At 37.0% G+C, this 20,200-nt stretch overlaps 1 protein-coding gene across 6 annotated transcripts in view; it reads left to right on the forward strand.

The window, feature by feature from the left end:
- CENPE (centromere protein E) overlaps positions 1 to 13,830 on the forward strand; it is an 83,248-nt gene extending 69,418 nt beyond the window's left edge. For all 6 annotated transcript variants that reach the window (XM_012436587.3, XM_012436585.3, XM_012436586.3 and 3 more), the window contains 6 exons: positions 1,201 to 1,386; positions 4,853 to 4,965; positions 6,402 to 6,499; positions 8,714 to 8,897; positions 10,583 to 10,869; positions 13,325 to 13,830. In XM_012436587.3, coding sequence (XP_012292010.2) covers positions 1,201 to 1,386; positions 4,853 to 4,965; positions 6,402 to 6,499; positions 8,714 to 8,897; positions 10,583 to 10,869; positions 13,325 to 13,419 — 963 coding nt within the window. In that variant the 3' untranslated portion in view covers positions 13,420 to 13,830. The remainder of the gene's footprint in view (positions 1 to 1,200; positions 1,387 to 4,852; positions 4,966 to 6,401; positions 6,500 to 8,713; positions 8,898 to 10,582; positions 10,870 to 13,324) is intronic.
- The last annotated feature ends 6,370 nt before the right edge of the window (positions 13,831 to 20,200 follow it).

A 20,200-nucleotide genomic window follows, 5' to 3' on the forward strand; every position in this document is an offset into this window, starting at 1 on the left:
ATGTCCGTATGCAGAACAAATATTAGCTTGGAAAGAAATAGCAATTTAGCTTTTCTCTTATTATCATCAGCATATTTAATATTGCTTAATGTTATAATCACAATAAAAATTTAAGAGGTTAAAAATATAACAAGATTGTTATGCAGATTAATTTGTGACTAAGAACCAGTACCTTATTTGAATAATCCAATTTATTAACTACTCTTACTCGGGAGTCAACACGTGCAAAATGCTGTATTTTATTAGCACACAAAATGATTTAGTGGGGAACCCAACAGCAAATTACAATTTATCATTTTTACCAAAATAAATACTTGTAATAAAACATGAACCACCAGCTTAATGAAAACTAGAAGATCACTAGTATACAGTGTTTTGATTTGTTGGTCATTACAGAACTCAGTCAACTGGTAGAGATAAAATAGAGGAAATATGAAATCCATCTACCAAAATAATAATTAAAAAAAAAACAAAAGGAAAGTCAGTTGTCTTCAGTGACCCAAGAGAATAGCCTAGCAGATAATAAAATATATGCAGGCAGATGAGCTGAGGTCAGGAATTCGATACCAGCCTGGCCAGTGTGGTGAAACCCTGTCTCTACTAAAAATACAAAAATTAGAAATTAGGTAGCTATGATGGCACACACCTGCAGTCCCAGCTACTCGAGAGGCTGAGGCAGGAGAATCATTTGAATCCAGGAGGTAGAGGTTGCAGTGAGCCAAGGTCGCACCACTGCAATCAGTGTGGGCAACAGAGTAAGACTCTGTCTCAAAAAAAGAAAAGAAAAGAGAAGATTAATGAAAGTAAAGGGAAAGATAAGTTACATATATTTACTTTAGAGAGTCAATTAACACTACTTTTTTTAGTGTTTGTTTAAAATATGAGTGCTATTTTATATACTTAGCACTATGCTAACTAATAAATCACGTAACCACCGTGCTGTTTTCAACTGCATGTTTTAAGTATTTGCGGACAGAGTATAATATAAACCTTTGGCATTTTCAATCCAAAAATCATCATCTAAATGAAGGAAATAACATATCTGTAGATTGAATGCTGTTTGGCCTCTTTTTGCTATCCTTTGTTAATACAATCTGTGAAAAATTAACAATACCTAAATATGATCATCTCTGTCTCAAATTTGTATACTGTGATTCTGTGTTCATGATAGAGCTTATGAATATCTGCTTTTTCTAATAGAAAATTCAGGAGCTGGAAACTTCATTACGTGAAGCTAAAGAAAGTGCTATGCATAAGGAAAGCAAGATTATAAAGATGCAAAAAGAACTTGACGTGGCTAATGACATAATAGCAAAACTTCAAGCCAAAGTTAACGAATCAAATAAATGCCTTGAAAAACAAAAAGAGATAATTCAAGTACTTCAGGTAACTTAAACATAAAAATAAAAGTTGTTTGTTTGTTTATTCAATGTACTGAATTCAGAAAATATCTTGGTGATCTGTTCTTCCCTCTCAACACAACTTTCTATCACCTATGTGTATCTGAAGTTCAATACTCAAGAAGAAGCAATGTAACTTAGAAGTGAAATATAGGAGCATATTGTCATGTGAAATATTATTTTTTCATGTTGGAAAAATAATTTTTTAAAGACATGTTCTTTATACTTTAAAGTGTATTTTTTTTGTTTTTCAAAAAAATTGCTTATCAAAATATGTAATACTATTAGATGCATTTTTAAATTATTTTCTTTCTACCTACTGCCCCTGTTACTGAGTCTCACCTGATGTCCTGTGGTCTGAATCTGACCTGTTTTGGGGGAAGAACTGTAATTTAAATGTTCTTCAACTTGAATGTCATTAGACAAATCACATACTTACTCATCACTATTTACAGCTCCCTTTTGTTTTAGTTCCAGACACTTGTCATATTTCTGCTGCTCGAGTCTGATCTGAATTGGCATATTTAAATTTGCTGTTCTGCTCCAGTGTCTCTTCACTCCAGTTAAAATTAGGAACAGGTCAAGAATGCCTGCTTTTTTCATTATTTAACATTGTTCTAAAAATTCTGATCTATTCAGTGAGACATGAGCAGAGGGCAAGAGAAAATACTAATTTTGTTTTTAGACAATTGTTGGTATAGCTAGAAACTAAGAAATTTCAACTGTAACATTTTAGAATGTTGTAATTTTTTAATATTACAAATAATTGATCATAATTTTTATTCAACAAATATTTGCTGAACACCATCTATGTGTCACTCACTGTTATAGATGCCAGTGAAAAAAACAGAGTCCATGCCATCAAGGAACTTACATTCTATTTGAAGGAGACAGAAAATTAATTAAAAATGTAAAATATAGAAGGTATATTTTTATATATGAATTAAGAGGTATATATCTCTATTGGCAAAAAGTGAAATGGAAAAAAATTAAGCTAGACAAGGGAGTACATGGTTCTGGGTGAAGGTGGACATGTGTGGGAAGAGATATGATTATATATAGGGGGGTTGAGGAACGTCACACCAGTAAGACGATTTGAAAGAAGTGGTAGGGCGACTGTGTGGCAACTGAAAAATGTTCCAGGCAAAGGAAATAGCAAACTGAAAACAACAAGAAAGTTAGGGTATCTGGAGCAGAATGAGCAAGAGGATAGAGGTAGAAAATAAGGTGAGAAGTAGCAGAGGCCAGATCATGAAGTTCCTGTAAGCTATTTTAAGAACTCTGCTTTCTGTTCTGGGTGAGATGGATACAAAGGCTTCTCAATGGGAAAAGGAGAGTCTGATCAACTAATGATGCTAGACAACCGAACATCCACAAGCAAAAAAAGACACAGAACTTACAATTTTCAGAAAAATTAACTTAAAATGGATCATAGACATACATGTAAAATGCAAAACTAGAAAACTCCACAAAGATGACATAGGAGAGTTCTAAGTGACCTTGGCTTTGGTGAGTTTTTTAGATTTAATACAAGAAGTACAATCCATAAAGAAAAAAATCTAGTAAGTTGGATTTCATTGAGACTTAAACTTCTGCTTTGCAAGATGCTGTTAGGAGAATAAAGAGAAGCCACAGACTGGCAGAAACTATATACAAAAGATGAATCTGGTGATGGAATGTTACACAAAATATACAAAGAACTCTTAAAACCAGCAATAAGAAACAAGCAACCAGTCTCAAAGTAGGCAAAAGATCTGAACAGACATCTCACCAGAGAAGATATGCAGATGACAAATAACCATATAAAAAGATGCTTCACATCATATGTCATTAGAGAATCACAAATTAAAATAGTAGACCATTACAAACTTACCAGAATAGCCAAAATCCAAAACTCTTGACAATACCAAATGCTGACGTGTGGAAAAACAGGCAATTAATAACAATTAATTGCTGATGGAAATGCAAAATGCTACAGCCATTTCAGAAGATGGTTTGGCAGTTTCTTACAAAACTAAGCATACTTATATGATCAAGCAGTTGTGTTCCTCAGTATTTACTCAGATGAGCTGAGAATGTATGTTCATACAAAGGGCTGTGTGTGTGTGTTAATAGCAGCTGTATTCATAATTGCCAAGACTTAGACACAACCAAGCTGTCTTTCAGTGGGTAAAGGGATAAACTGTGGTACATCCATACGGTGGAATATTATTCAGCAATTAAAAGAAATGAGAGGGCCGGGTGCAGTGGCTCATGCCTGTAATCCCAGCACTTTGAGAAGCCAAGCAGTCAGATTACCTGAGGTCAGGAGTTTGAGACCAGCCTGCCCAACATGGTGAAACCCTATCTCTACTAAAAATATAAAACATTAACTAGGCACGGTGGTGTGCGCCTGTAGTCCCAGCTACTCGGGAGGCTGAGGCAGGAGAATTGCTTGAACCCGGGACACAGAGGTTGCAATGAGCCAAGATTGTACCACTGCACTCCAGCCTGGGCAACAAGAGCAAAACTCCATCTCAAAAAAAAAAAGAGAAAGAAATGAGAGGACCTTACATATATATTGCTTAATGAAAGGAAATCTGAAAAGGCTGCATACTGTATGATTTCAAGTGTATGACATTTTTAGAAAGGCAAAACTACAGAAACAGTAAAAAGATTAGCAGTTGCCAAGGGATAATGGAGAAGAGAGGGATGAATAGGCAGAGCATGGGGTTTTTTAGGGCAATGAAAGTATTCTGTATGATACTGTAATGATGGACATGTGTCATTTTACATTTGTCAAAACCCACAAAATGTATAATACAAATAAACTGGCATGCAAATTATAGATTTTAATAAATAATAATGTATCAGTATTAGTTCACTTATAACAAATGTACCATACTAATGCATGATGTTAATATGGGGACAAAGGAATAGGGGACACTGGATATCTAGGAACTCTCAGTATTTTCCATTCCATTTTTCTGTAAACCTGAAACTGCTGCTTTAAAATACTGTGTTTTATATCACTGGATGGAACTATGTTTCAGTACAAAATATACCTAGTAATGCTTTGTTTTGTGACTTGAATTTAGTTCAAGTTTGATGTTTACATCACTGCTCCAACATCTTTCTGTTTCATTTTCTGATTTACTTTTTCCACCCATTTCATTATTTTCAACCTATTTCACTTTAAGATATTTTCAATTGGAAAAAAAATATTTTAAGAAATAAAAATCATGTTTCTAATTGCATTATAATAGCTTCAAATAAAAATTCATGCTTCTAATTTCATATTAGCTTCAAGTAGACTTCATATCAATATCTAGATATTCAGTTAAAATTTATGCATTTTCATATATTTGCTATTTTTAAATGTCATTAGAGCAAAAATAGCTAACCATTCTTTAAAACTGGAGAAATTGAAGCTGCTCTAATTATTATTTTTATTTCCTCTAAAAAAAAATTAGGACAAAGTTGCTTCAGGAGCTAAGCCATATAAAGAAGAAATTGAAGATCTCAAAACGAAGCTCATGAAAATAGACCTAGAGAAAATGAAAAATGCCAAAGAATTTGAAAAGAAGTATGTATTTGTCTTAATTGAATGTGATTTTAATAGCTTACATTTTCTTCCTAAATTACATACACTTTTTGGTAGTTAACTTTTTAAAATATAATTTATGAAAATATTGTTAGTGTTCTTTTTTAAAAAATATAAATATCCACAGAGTCTAAATATACTAAAGTCTCATTACATATGCAAAGTTTTTAAAACTAAGCACAATTCTGATCAATTAACACAGTCTTTGAACACTTCTGTCAGTCATATATAATATAAACAATTTTAAGTTGCTTTTTTATGCCTGAAAGTGAATATTGAGAGAGAGAGAGAGAGAGAGTGTGTGTAGCAGTTTGACAAAGGTTTCTGTTGGTTCTCTTAATTACATTTGTTGTTCTTACTGTGTTTTTGTGTAAAGGTTATATTTCCTTTTAGTTTATAGTTGCCTAGAGCTCAAGAGCGAATCCTCTTTTTATTGATTTATAGGTAGCATTATACATAGCAGCATGCCTAAATTCTTTGTGGTATGGCATAATGAAAAGAACATAAAACAGAGAGTCAAGGAAACTGAATTAGAAATATGTTCTCACTTACTAATGCATCACCTTACACTATTTATTCCCTCTGGTCCTTTCATAATCAATAAGTAAAGGTTTATATTAGAGGATTTGTTAAGATGCCTTCTGGGTCTTAATACTTTTCATTCATCCTATAAATCTTGAATAAATATTTAATGATCTCTTATTTTGCCCAGGAAGTAGCACTCGGAATTTTCATGCTCTTTAAGCAGCCTATTGGTTTTAGTGAAGCATATATCTATTAGGTTCTTAATTATGAAAGCAATTTCACTTATAGAATAGGGTCACCAGATACATTCATAGGCATTAAGAAAGGTAGAAAGTCTTATAAGTTATCATTGCTGATTAATGCTTTGATAATCAGCTGATTAATGCTTTGATTAAACTAACAACTCATAAAATGTCCCTTTCTACTAGAGAACAGTGATCGACTTTGACCTTTGTAGCATCTTAGACCAGAGCTGCAGACAGGGTTTGCCTTCCTGACCATGTAGAAAGAAAGCTGCACTTTCTCTTTCATGCTCCTGATAATTATACCTTCAAGATATTTCTAGGACTCCATGGTAAAAAAATAATTATGTAATTATAATTTTGTTCAATATCTAATGAATAGCTATTAGGCTTCCAGAAGGTTTAAAAGAACTGGTTTCTCAATATAAGAAAATCAGACTGTCCTTGCACCCAAGCAGAATGCTTCTAATTTGATGGCATTAATGCCATAAGGGGCATGACACTTAAGAAATATCACGAGGACTTATCTACTGCTACTTATAGGTGTTATGTCAATGTGATGTATTAGAAAGTCCTTCACGGCAGTTCTGTTTATTCTCCTGTAAAAAATTAGTTGCTGAACTTTTTACATATTTTCATTGTTCTTGTTAGAATCACTGCTATAAAAGCCACTGTGGAACATCAAGAAGAAGTTATAAGGCTACTGAGAGAAAATCTCAGAAGAAGTCAGCAGGCCCATGATACCTCAAGTAAGTAGAAAATGCAGACATTCTCAGATCCTTTAAATTTTGCTTCTCAACACACAACAGACTTTGAAGATTACTATTATGTATGTGACAGTCAAGAGTAAACAGAATGACCACTAATCTATTTTTAAATGAATTTATTGGAACCATATTTCCAGATATCTTGTGACATCTTAGTTTGTTATAATCTTAGCTGTTTATCCATTATAGATTCTTGAAAAATATGAACTCTGCTTTTGTATTATCAATTCTTTATCTAACAGTGAAGATACCTTCAGGCAATAAAAGAATGACTTAACTATCAACATAGAAGTATGCTTCCCAATAAAATGAAACACATGTCTTCAAGATTTTAATTGTATGCATCTAATAATTTATAATTGGTGCACAGTAAAAATAAATATTCTGTTCTTAAAACCAAATATATCAATTTAAAATTTACTTGCAAAGGTCTGAAATTTATCTGAGATACACTTTTTAGATCTGTTGGTCAAATTTCTCAATATACATGCATTCCTCAAACTACCTTTTTCATATTTCTGTCTGTCATGTTCTGTTTGAAATGAAGGAATGCTTGAACAGTACTTGGGATAGCTTTGCTCAGTAGAACAAGTACTGAACTAAGTCAGGTACAGATCTCACTTAATGGCTATGTGAAATCGTGGAGTTAACACCTGACCTTCTAATTTCTATATGTATATATACTTATAAGTATATGCTTTTATATACACACTTATAAGTATATATATATATATACTTATATGTATACACACACACACACACACACACACACATATATACTTATTAACTTATTAACAAGTAACCCTTGACTTCTGCCTTCTATCTTACTCACCTGGCTTATTTTACCAACCATCAATTCTAAATGCCTCTAGAATCCCCCTCAATTAATTACACATACACACACACACACACACACACACACACTTTTGAAGCTCAAACCAAAAGTTGTGGGTAAAAGCACATTGAAAATTCCAAATACTAAGCAAAACATAAGATGATATTTGCTTATATTATTGTCCATTCGTTCATTAAAAAAATAGAGATGGTGGTGCTAAAGATGTTACGGTGTCGCCTAGTACCTAATGTAGCTTAAACTTATCTAGTGTCTGTTACAGGATAACCACAGCTCCTACCGGGAAAACTTAAAGGGGTAAAAATAGAAGTGAGGATTCTTTGTTTCAGGAGGTTGAGGATAATTACACTTGATTTGTAGATGACTTTCAGGTACATAGTGTAACTGAATTCAAAATAAAATAGACATTGAGAATCACCTCCTTCCTACACACACACTATCCCTCTTTTGTGAATTCCCAGTGACCTAAAGGATTAATCCACTTCCTAACTACCTCACATTTTTATGCAACTTTGCCTACAATTTATGAAACACAGTTTCTTTACACACATAGTGTAGAATATTTAACATGTGCTTTAATATTCCAACATATATTTAGTTAATAAACATGTATTGAATATATATAATGCACTGAGTGGCAAGGTGGGCCTCCCACCCTTCCTCACCTCTTGGCCACGCACACACTGTTGTAACAAGCCCTCCAGGGAAAAACTGATGTGGAAGATGTAGATCAATGAAGGGCAGCTGTAAGTGGAGATGATTGCTATTGCTGCAGTCAGGGTGAAAGAGCTTGGTGATCTGGATATGTTATTGGAATTGGTTAAGGGGGATTCTAGAAGCATTAAGAATTGATGGGGCCGGGCGCGGTGGCTCAAGCCTGTAATCCCAGCACTTTGGGAGGCCGAGGCGGGTGGATCACGAGGTCAAGAGATCGAGACCATCCTGGTCAACATGGTGAAACCCCGTCTCTACTAATACAAAAAATTAGCTGGGCATGGTGGTGCATGCCTGTAATCCCAGCTACTCAGGAGGCTGAGGCAGGAGAATTGCCTGAACCCAGGAGGCGGAGGTTGCGGTGAGCCGAGATCGCGCCATTGCACTCTAGCCTGGGTAACAAGAGCGAAACTCCGCCTCAAAAAAAAAAAAAAAAAAAAAAGAATTGATGGTTGGTCAAATAAGCAGAGGGAGTAAGGTAGAAGGTGGAAGTCAAGGGTGACTTCCAGGAAAATAACACGAGGTGTTTGGGTCTCTATGATGGCTTATTGTACTTAGTAGTGTTTCCTTTATTTTGAACTTTGGAGACAATTTAAATTATCACCTATTTGTGTATTTGCCTCCCACAGTGATATCAGAACATACTGATTCTCAGCCTTCAAATAAACCCTTAACGTGTGGAGGTGGCAGTGGCATTGTACAAAACACAAAAGCTCTTATTTTGAAAAGTGAGCATATAAGGCTAGAAAAGGAAGTTTCTAAGTTAAAGCAGCAAAATGAAGAGCTAATAAAGCAAAAGAATGAATTGTTAAGGTAAGATCTGCTTATATGATACAGACATGCTTATGGCTATTTCATGTATCTAGGATATGGTATATGCACAGATTTTTTGCAGGTGGTAACCCTTTACTCATTATGGGGAAAGTAATTTTTATAGCTCATATTTTTTTTAAAAAAATTAGAATATTGTAGCACTATTACAATATTTGCTGTCTGTCAGCTGACCTATTCTTAACTAAGCCAAGAAACAGGAAATAAACAAAGACCTTTGAGGGGTAAAGTGAGGCTTTACTTAGAGAACTCCTTACGTTCATTATTGTAGGCTTTTTACTTTATAAACAGATCTAACAAATTATTTGGCTTCTACCACAGTGGAAGATTAGAATCTTTTTGCCAAGCATTCTACTATGATATCGTAGAAAATAAAAACATTAAATAATTTTACAAATAACTAACTCTTTGCCATGAGTGCTATTAGAAACAAAAACAAAAAGGACATTATAAAAGGGTTATATTATGAAAGAGATCTAATGTTATCTAGGTGTCAGGAGTAGAGGGTTGGTTGATCAGGAAGCCAACAAACAGGCATACCTTGTTTTACTGCACTAATCTATCTACTGTATACACTGGGAACCCGAAAGATTTCTGTGATTCACTTTATTGCAGTGATCTGGAACCAAACCCGCCAGATCTCCAAGGTATTCCTGTATCGGAATAGATCTGAAAAATGAGTAGGAATTAGGCTAGATGAGAGGAGAAGAAGGGTAAGTCTTCCAGGCCAGGGGAACAACATGTTCACAGGCTTTGAGTCAAGAAGAATAACTAATTGGTGGGACTGAAAGACATCCAGTGTGGCCAGCGTGTAGAGAATGAGGCAGAGTAAACTGCAAGATGAGGTGCCAGAGGGAACTGGATTTAGATTACCCGGGCCGTTATGGCTCATTCTGAAGAATTTGCAGTGGTATCCTAAATAATGGCAGGATTATCTGCACTTGAGGGTTTTAAGCCAGTGGCCTGATGAGATCATATAGCATCTTTGGCTGCTAGCATATTATAGAGGGACCCAGTTTTAGAATGTGTTTATGGTAGTTCAGGCAGAAGATAATTTTAGCATGGACTAGGTTGGCTCCAAAAGGGATAAAAACAAGGAAATGAATTTGATAGGTAGGATGAGAATGTATGAAGAGACTTGGATGACTGTTAAATAAAAGAGTGTGAGGTCTCTAGGAGTGCTTCCCAGGTTTTCTTCTGGAGGAACTGGATAAATGCTTGTAGCATCTCCTGTAAGAAGCAGCACTGTAACTAGAAAAGCACAGTGTAATATTTCTTTTACAGTAAGAAAGGTACGTCGAAGATTCATCTATCCAGGAGACTAATTCATCAAATCATTTGGCAGCGTATCAATAGATAAGCCACTCTGGATTATGTCATTGATTCATTTGAAAACCTAATGTTGTATTTTGAGTTTTCTTTTCAAGACTCCATGATCATGGAACTTTACTACATTATTCAATTTATATAGATCCATTTTGTTTTCTGAACACTGGAAATAGTCAAAACAGGAAGCATGAGGTTAAAATTAAAATGTAAATAGAAAATGATAAATTTTATGTTATATATATCTCATCACAATTTATTTTTAAGTTTTAAATGTAAATGTGAATACATCTTAAGAATCAAGAAGGCTTACAGTCTCTCTTTTCTCCCCCACATTAAAGCAATAATCAGCATCTTTCCAATGAGGTCAAAACTTGGAAGGACAGAGCCCTTAAAAGAGAGACTCACAAACAAGTAACTTGTGAGAATTCTCCAAAGTCTCCTAAAGTGACTGGAACAGTTTCTAAAAAGAAACAGATTACACCCTCTCAATGCAAGGAATGGAATTTACAAGATCCTGTGCCAAAGGAATCACCAAAATCTCGGTTTTTTGATAGCCGATCAAAGTCTTTACCATCACCTCATCCAGTTCGCTATTTTGATAACTCAAGTTTAGGCCTTTGTCCAGGTAAGTAAATGTACTAGTTACTTTGAAATCAGAGGATAACAGTTGGAACTTATCATTAATATTTGATCCCAAGGGGCAAGTTAGATAAGAGAAGATTTAATTGAGTAAGCTATAATGACAGGCTTCATTTGCTGACTCTGTATAAGAAAGTTGGTTTCTCCAAGGCACAGCAATGAAGTGTAATCACTTTTAACCCCAAGTGAAGTCTTTATTCTACCATTTAAGCCCATAGTTTTGTCCAAAGAGAAACAAGCAACTTTCTCAAGGACATGAAGATAATACCCTAAAAAGAACTTTTACTGATAAGTCTTACCAATTTAATGGACCAAAAGATCCAGTAGCATTATATTCACTTTACTCAAGCCAGATAATAGACTTGCATCATTTACCTATTCAGTTATTCAATCAACAAAATTGTTTTTAGCCCCTACTATGTTTTAAGGATTAGATCCTGGTGGCACATTGATAAGCAAAGCCAGACACGGTCCCTGCCTTCATAGAGCTTAATTCTGATGGAAGATACAGACAGTAATAAAGTGGTTAAAAAAAAAAGTGAAATCCTAGCAGTGCACGTGCAAAAGACTATGAGAAACATTGAGGAAGGAAACTGGGACCAGATCTAAAAGGTTAACAGGAATTCTCTTAACAGAGCAGAGTGGAAAGCATCTCAGGCAGGTGGCACAGCGACAGCGTTAGGGTAGGTGGGAATATGACCAGGTGAAGAATTGAAAGAAATATAGTGTGATCAGAGCACAGTGAGTACGAGCTTGTATGGGTGAAGTCAGTGAGCCCAAAGAGAGAGATAAAAGCCAGAAATGCTGGACTTTTGTAAATTGTATAAAGGAATTTTTTTCTTTTATTGTGTAGAGGAAGCCTTTGAAAGCTCTTAAGCGATGACAGGAGAACATGAGTTACACATTTTGAAAACATCACTCATCTCTAAGGTGACCAACAAATAATAGAAGCAAGAGTTTGACAGTTGTCTGAACAAGACATGATGGTAGTGTGGACCTGGAGTAGAGATGAGAAAAGTTGACCGATGGGAGAGATTTTGGAGTATAATCAGCAATACCAGGCAGCAGATTGAACAAAGGAGTGGGGAGGTATCTAAGGATCACCCCCAGTTCTGCATGGAGGTTGTCCACAGAAGTGGGGGGCCTTGCAGGAGAAACTGAAACACTGCATTTCTTGTAGTCTTTCTCACCACATAGCATCTATTGTCCACAGCCCTCTGTGACAATATATCTGCCTACCAGAGGTACCCTGTTATGCAACTGTAGAAATCTAAAGCAACAAAATTGTACCCTGAGAAAGGCAGTTGCCAAATCATTTCAAACCTTGAGCCATGTTTGCCAGAGTTTGTAAACCTCTACTTTGTGATTAAGAAAAACATCCATCCATTCTCATCAACTATATCAAAATTAGATCAAGTTGACAGTTTAGAAGTGTTCTTAGGGAGATAGGTAGGCACAAAAACATTTGGGAAAAAAAAAGTTTGAAGTATTCTCTTCATTAAGTAGTATTTAACAAACATATAAGGACCTTCTGTTGGCTAGCTAACACTTGCATGGAACTGTCTCTCTATGTTGCCCAGGCTGGCCTTGAACTCCAAGGCTCAGGCAATCCTCCCAAGCATCAAGGACTATAAGTGCATGCTACCACAGCCAGCTGTAATCACCTTTTGATTTTGTCTGCTAGTGCCAGAGGCATATGCATAATGTGAATTCATCAAACTGCAAATAAAAATGTTTGAGTCCTTTGTTAATATGTGGATCTCACTGGTACTGTTTTTAGATAAATGAAAGAGTAGCCTAGAGGAATACATAAATCAAAAACTGACCAATTCAGAATTAAAGGAGATAGGCCCAGCTTGAATTAATACCAGTCTTTTAAAAAGTAAATGTGAGTTTGTACTTTTAATTATAAAAGGTAATCTAAATTACCGTAACAAACTAAGGTAATTGTCAAGGCCAGTTATGCTATATTTACTTTCATAAATATAATAATTGTAACATGAATACTGTTTATAAGCACATAGATGCAGCTAAAGTCCTTTTTAAAGGATCATAGAAAGCTTTCCAAACATGGCTAAATATTCTCTAAAATACTATTTGTTTAGCACACTATTTTGAAAAATAGGAAGAAAGAAAATAAAACTCAATCAGTCCATGTTTGGTTCACTTTGAATTTCAAATTGAAGAATTCCCAATAAAACTTTATTACTTCTCAGTTTAACTATGGTTTTTCTAATTGTTCATTTTAAGACAAAATGGAGAGTAAACTTCTCCAACTCTGAGGTGAAATACACCATCTTCATGACCAAACATGATGAGCCATATTGCCATTTGTCATTCTTCACATCTCTCCTGTCTTAACAGTCCTTTCTACTTCCAGCTGTGTTGGGTTTTGTGTATTTTTATAACAGGATTAATGTTGTTTTCATTTTCTTTCTCAGAGATACAAAATGCAGGAGCAGAGAGTGTGGATTCTCAACCAGGTCCTTGGCACGCCTCCTCAGGAAAAGATGTACCTGAGTGCAAAACTCAGTAGACTCTTCTTCATCCCTTTTCTGGAGGTCCAGCATTCCTTGTTTGGAAATGACTTTGTTTATGTGTCTGTCCCTGGTAATGACGTCATAGTACAGCTTAATTTCAATTCAATCTTTTTACGTTACCACTAGAGTTGAAAGATAAGGGAACAGGAAATGATGCATTGTGGTAATTTAGAATGGTGATAGCAATTACCTTCCTCTTGCACGTGGTAATACTTTTAAAAGGTGAATTGTTTTATTTATTTGTATATTTTGTAAAGAATAAAGTTATTGAAGGAAATGTAAAGTTAACTATATGATTTAGCATATTCCAAAGCATAATACAGACATTAATATAAAACATTTTATTAACAAATTTCTAAACATTTTTAACACCTTACACATTCAATAAATGTTGAGTTCTGAATCACTGCTCTTCTATATAATGTTAATGGTTTCTTGGTGAGGTAGTCTCTCTTGCTGACTCAGTATTTTGCATGAATATATATACACACACTGCTTGGATTTAAATTCTTAAAGGATAGCAGAGGCTATGTCCTCTTAAGTTTCCAGTTCTAATATTCTTTTTACTGTAATAACCACAGAAGTTCTTTCTGACATTTCTGGTAACCTACCTATCCCAATTCCTATACAAACTCTCTAAATCGGTTGGTTTATTATTAGACTTTGTTTTTCATTGCCCCTCACTCTCAGCCTGGAGGAACCTGTAGAGCATTTGTTCTGCCTCTTCACTGTAGACATACAGTACCACAGTTTTTATCAAAGTAGAGCTTTCTAAACCTGTAGTCCCCACAGATACATGAAGCATATATGGATGGGATTCTTGCAATCTGTAAAACTTTTGAAATTTTTTGTGAACTTTTTTGTATGGATTTATTTTGGGGGAGGGGATGCTAGGGTTTAGACTTTGTTTTATATTCTCAGAGAGGCCTGTGATCCTGTAAAACTCCAAGAACTATGGATTTAGAGAATATTTGATATTTTATACCATAAAACAAGTTGCATACCACTTACAACAAGTTGCATTAGGTTATAGAACAGAGTCAAAGTGATTTCAGGGCATTCCTGGCTCTTTGGTAAGATTCATTCAAAGGGAGAGATTATTGATTGCATCATATCCAGTATTTTAAAGTCTGTGGATTGGATATTTTCCCTTATTTTAACATAGCAGCAAAGTAGAAACTGTCCCCTCCTACGTTCTTTTCCCCCAGACCTGTACCTTGAGAGTCTGTCTTCTGCTTTCCCCCTTATCCAAACACAACACTAACGGACCTGCAGGTTTGATTCTGTATGTCTGTTCCTCCACCAAACAAAAGTAACCCAAAGCAGTGGTTATGTTCACCTGGATGATAAAACTACTTTAAAACCATTGAAAATCTGCTAGTTATCAGGTAGCCAGCCTAGTTGAATACTGCTTAACTTTTGAATTTGGGTGGCCATTTTCTTCCTCAAATTTGGGGAGTTTGTGGCCATTGTTTCTTCAGATAAGCTCTCTGTCCCTTTTGCTTCCACCGTTACCCCACACCCATACATTTTCCCCGGATATCTGCTTGTGTAAGTTAGAAAACTCAAGTGGTTCTTTTGGGTGTGATGAAGCTCCTCATGGGCCACACTTTGTACCTCACGTTAGGGATCTGCTGAGACTTGAGTCTAGTTACAGGTCTAGGAGCATAGAGCAGTGGTGGGTGGGTCCTGAGGAGAATCAGCATTGTCTTGCTTGGCAGCTGTCTCAGAGGAGGTCATTATTATTTCCTCAGGCAATGCAGGATTAACCCCTCAGACAGAGGTGGAAAGGCCATTACCAACCCCAGCAAGGTTGGAGAGGCCACTTCAGCTGGCAGAAACAACTCATCAGAATGTAGGAGCCAGCCAGGCATGGTCGCTCACCCCTGTAATCCCAGCATTTTGGGAGGCTGAGGTGTGTGGGACTCTTGAGCCTAGAAGTCCATGACCAGCCTGGGCAACATAGGGAAACCCTGTCTCTACAAAAACTATAAAAAATTAGCCTGGCGTGGTGTCATGTGACAATAGTCTCAGCTACTTGGGGGTGCTGAGGTGGGAGGATCAGCTGAGCCCGGGAAGTCAGCATTGTAGTGAGCCAAGATCATGCCATCGCACTCCAGCCTGCGCAGCAGTGAAACTGTCTCAAAAAAACAAAAGGAGCTCGAAGTTCCTGGCCTCAAGGTCTTCCCACATGTCCCCATTCCAACTTTTAGAATCTCACTCTGTCAATCACTGTGGTCCATTTTACCAGTAGACACAATGAGGCAGAGTTCACCTTTTGTAATTGCACCAATCAAATGATAAAGACTGGTGTTTGATTTTCAGCAATTTTAGGCTCATGGCTACAGGAGAAGATCCTCCTTCAGGGCACAGCTAGAAGCTCTTAGGTTACTTATGTGGAGCTTGAGCCAGGAATTTCAGTTCCTGAAGTCATCTTTTTTGTTTTAATAACTTTGCCCAACAATATTAGGAGCAACCAACCAACATTGTTATATTTCTTAGTTTTCCGTAAATATTTAAAAATATTATAGGGCTGGTCATGGTGGCTCATGCCTGTAATCCCAGCACTTTGGGAGGCTGAGGTGGGCGTATCATGAGGTCAAGAGTTCGAGACCAGCCTGGACAACATGGTGAAACCCTGTCTCTGGAAGAATACAAAAATTAATCAGGCGTGGTAGCACATGCCTGTAATCTCTGCTACTCGGGAGACTGAGGCAGGAGAATCGCTTGAACCCAGGAGGCGAGGCTGCAGTGAGCCAAGATCGTGCCACTGCACTCCAGCCTAGGCGACAGAGCAAGATTCCTTCTCCGAAGGGAAAAAAAAGGAGTATTATATACAGAGTCACTAGGTTCCTCACCTCTAAGAAGTGGTTGATTAGGAATATCCAGTGCAGACATTTTGCATATCTCTATGAACAGTTCATGTCATGGATAATCAGTGCTCTCTGTACTAGTGAGAGGAGAGCCAGGCTGGGCGCAGTGGCTCATGCCTGTAATCCCAATACCTTGGGAAACTGAGGCAGAAGAAGCACTTGAGACCAGAAGTTTGAGACCAGCCTGGGCAACATAGTGAGACCTCATCTCTACAAAAAAAAAAAAAAAAAAAGTTAATTTGGAGGGCTGAGGCAGGAGGTTGACCTAGGAATTGAAGGCTGCAGTGAGCTATGATGGTGTCACTGCACTCCAACCCGGACAAGACGGAGACCCCATCCCAAAACAAGAAATAAAATAGGTAGAGCCTTTAGCATTTTTAAATCTAATCGGACTAGAGAGGCAATTCCAGGAACCCCAAAAACAACTCAGGAAACTCATCCTTAAAATTTCATTCCTCTAGAACCACCTCTGGTACCAAAATATGTATTAGTCAGCATTCTCTAGAGAGACAAAACCAGTAGAATATATACAGATGGTCCCCGACTTATCATGGTTCAACTTGCGATTTTTCAACTTCAGGATGGTGTGAGAGCAATATGCATTCAGTGAAAACTTTAATCTCTTCACAAGATAGCAATACTCTGCTGTGATTATGGGCAGTGGCAGCAAGACACAGCTCTCAGTCAGCCATGGGATCACAAGTGAACAACTGACACTCTTCAGTGTACTCTGTTCAGTAAATCCCATGAGATATTCAACACCTCATTCTAAAAGAGGCTTTGTATTAGATGATTTTGTCCAACTGTAGGCTAACGTAAGTGTTCTGAGCACATTTAAGTAGGCTTGGCTAAGCTCTGATGTTGAGTGAAATAGGTGTGTTAAATACATTTTTCAACTGACAATATTTTCAATTTACAATGGGCTTATTGGGATGTAACCCCATTGAAAGTTGATGAAAATATATATATATATATATATATATATGAGATATATTTATGTATGGGGGGGATGTTTATGAGGAGAATTGGCTGACAGTATTACGGAGGCTGAGAAGTGCCGCCATAGGCTGCGTGCCAGGGAAACTAGGGTCATGGCTCAGTCCAAGTCCGAAGGCCTGAGAATCTGGTTGGAGTTCAGATATCCAAGAGCAGGAGAAGATGGATGTCCCAGTTCCAGAGGAGAAAGGATTCACCTTTTCTCTGCCTTTTTGTTTTATCTGGCCCTCAGCCAGCTGGATAGCAGCTGCCCACACTGAGTGAAGTAGATCCTGACTCAGTTCACTGATTCCAATACCAATCTCTTCCAGAAACACTCACAGATATCCCAGAAATAATGCTGACCAGCTCTCCTGGGATCCCTAAACCCAGTCAAGCTGAAACTTAAAATTAACCTTCACAAACATTGTCTCGAGAGCCTGGCAGAATTTTATTCAGGAAATCTATTGAGAAACTGCCATTCACTCAGTAAATATTTAATGAGCATCTACTCTGTGCCAATGACTGTTTTAGGCACTGACAGGTACTACCAATGTGGAACTCATACTGTAGATAAGAAAACAAGCAACTCATATATTTTGAATATCAGCTAATCACCATGTAAAGGTGTAAAACATATAGTCCCCACCCTTGAAGAAATTTCGACTGCAGACAATACAAGTGGATAAGCAGGTATTTGCAATACCACGTGACTTAGGTTGTTATCAGTAAGTAAGCATTATTGCTGAACATTTCAGAGGGAGGCTGAAGAAAGCTACATCAAGAAGCATTGGAGTTGGCTTTGATTAGAGAACTCTCAGACTCATGAAAAGTCTGTTCAAAAGCCTCAGAAGTCACAGGCATTGTTAGTAAAGCAGGAGCACAGCGAGATGTGATGACAAATCGTTACAGCCAGCGTTAGAAGTTGCTGGAACAAGGAGGGACAATTTTATCATCAAAGACCTTATATGGACACATGCAGAAACTAAGTTCAGTTTTTTAAAGAACTGAAAAGGGCAACTTTTACCACCCATTATAATTAAGTTTCTCTAACCATGTCCTCATCATAATAATCACTAACATGTATTAAGTACCTGTGTGGCAAACATTGTGCTGATGGGATCACAGGCTGAGTCGTTCCTCCTCACCACATCCCTGAGGTAGGTGCTTTTTACCTTCATTTTACAGATGAGAAACATGAGAGGTTCAGAGATTCAAGTGATTGACTCACTTCGCTAGAGAAAAAGATATGGGACTCACTCTAGTCTTTCTGACGCCACAGTCTTTGTTCTTATCCACTGTGCCTGTTAGAAATCACGTAGCTCCATGTAACAAAAAACCTGGAAAACACTAGTCTAAAGTTTATTTTCCTCAAATAAGAAGTTCAGAGGAGTTGTTGCCTTGAGGCTGCCATCGAGGACACAGGCCCCTTCTCTTGCTGGGCTCTGTCGTTAATGTGCCCCTCTGACCTCGGGCGAGCTCATTAAATGCCTTCTCTGTCCCACGGCATCCTATCTTCATTCCAGGCAAAAAGAAAGGGAGTAGCAAAAGCCAAAGCCTTTCCGAAGGGCTTACCTTTCTATTTAAGAAGGAAGCCATCCTCAGAAATTCCCACCTGCGTTTCGTTGGCCCAATCTATGCTACTTGGCCACCCCTAGTGGCAAATGAGGCTAGGAAGTTGAGACTTCTGTTTTCCAGCTTTGATGAGTGAAAAAAGGGGAAAGTGAGTTGGATGGGTGCTGAGTAAACCATTATTACAGTACGTATACAACTAGCCTATACAATCACTCTGCTCAATGGCACTACAGGTAATGTATATGTTGCTATCCTAGCCTAGAGGGCTCATGACATCTAGTCCTTTCTTTTGGGCCTTATATCTCTGTTCTCTTCAGCCAAACGATATTTTTTGTTTGTTTGCTTTTTAAAACTTTATTTCAACATGACTATGCTTACAGAAATATACTCATATTGGTTAATAGAATGTATTTTGAGTTTAACTTAGCCTACACAATTTGGACCAAAAACCTAGTACATGGTTTAAGATTTTAAAAAAGGATTTGCAATCTGGTTTATTTTTATCTATTACAAGTGTATAAAAGATCTTCCAGGGCCGGGCGCGGTGGCTCACGCCTGTAATCCCAGCACTTTGGGAGGCCGAGGCGGGTGGATCACGAGGTCAAGAGATCGAGATCATCCTGGTCAACATGGTGAAACCCCGTCTCTACTAAAAATACAAAAAATTAGCTGGGCATGGTGGCGCGTGCCTGTAATCCCAGCTACTCAGGAGGCTGAGGCAGGAGAATTGCCTGAACCCAGGAGGCGGAGGTTGCGATGAGCCGAGATCGCGCCATTGCACTCCAGCCTGGGTAACAAGAGCGAGACTCCGTCTCAAAAAAAAAAAAAAAAAAAAAAAAGTAGCCCCAGAATAAGAAGCAGCTCTGAAAAGAGGAAAAAATATAGCTTAAAATATCTTGAAAACCAATGTGAATACAGGTTCAAAAGATGGCTAAAAGATTCATTGTCATAAAACTACCTAAGATTGAGGCTTATAATGTATTCTAGTATTTCAAGTTTATCACTAGTTACTAAATATCAATTTACAAATAACATGTTCATTTTTTGTCTTCTATCCAAAGGGAAAATTCTAGCTTAAATTCTATCCAGTGTGGGGGAGGGGGGGCTAGAAAATAAAAAGATTCAAACAGTTCCATTCAAATATCACATTTTTCAAATGGAAGAACTTCCAACTGGACTAGAAGTTCATACTGTTAATGTACTTTTCATTAAAACAATTTTTAATAAGTACAAATACACAGCATTAAGGTTCAGAACGTAATATAAGCCTGACATTCAAGTCCTTATTTTCTGGAAGAAGGCCTTGAGTCCAATCAATTTCCAGTAACAATGTTTTTACAAATCAATTTAATAA

This window comes from Aotus nancymaae, unplaced genomic scaffold (assembly GCF_030222135.1).
Source record: "Aotus nancymaae isolate 86718 unplaced genomic scaffold, 86718_ANA_hifiasm-v0.15.2.pri h1tg000033l, whole genome shotgun sequence".
Lineage (NCBI taxonomy): Eukaryota > Metazoa > Chordata > Mammalia > Primates > Aotidae > Aotus > Aotus nancymaae.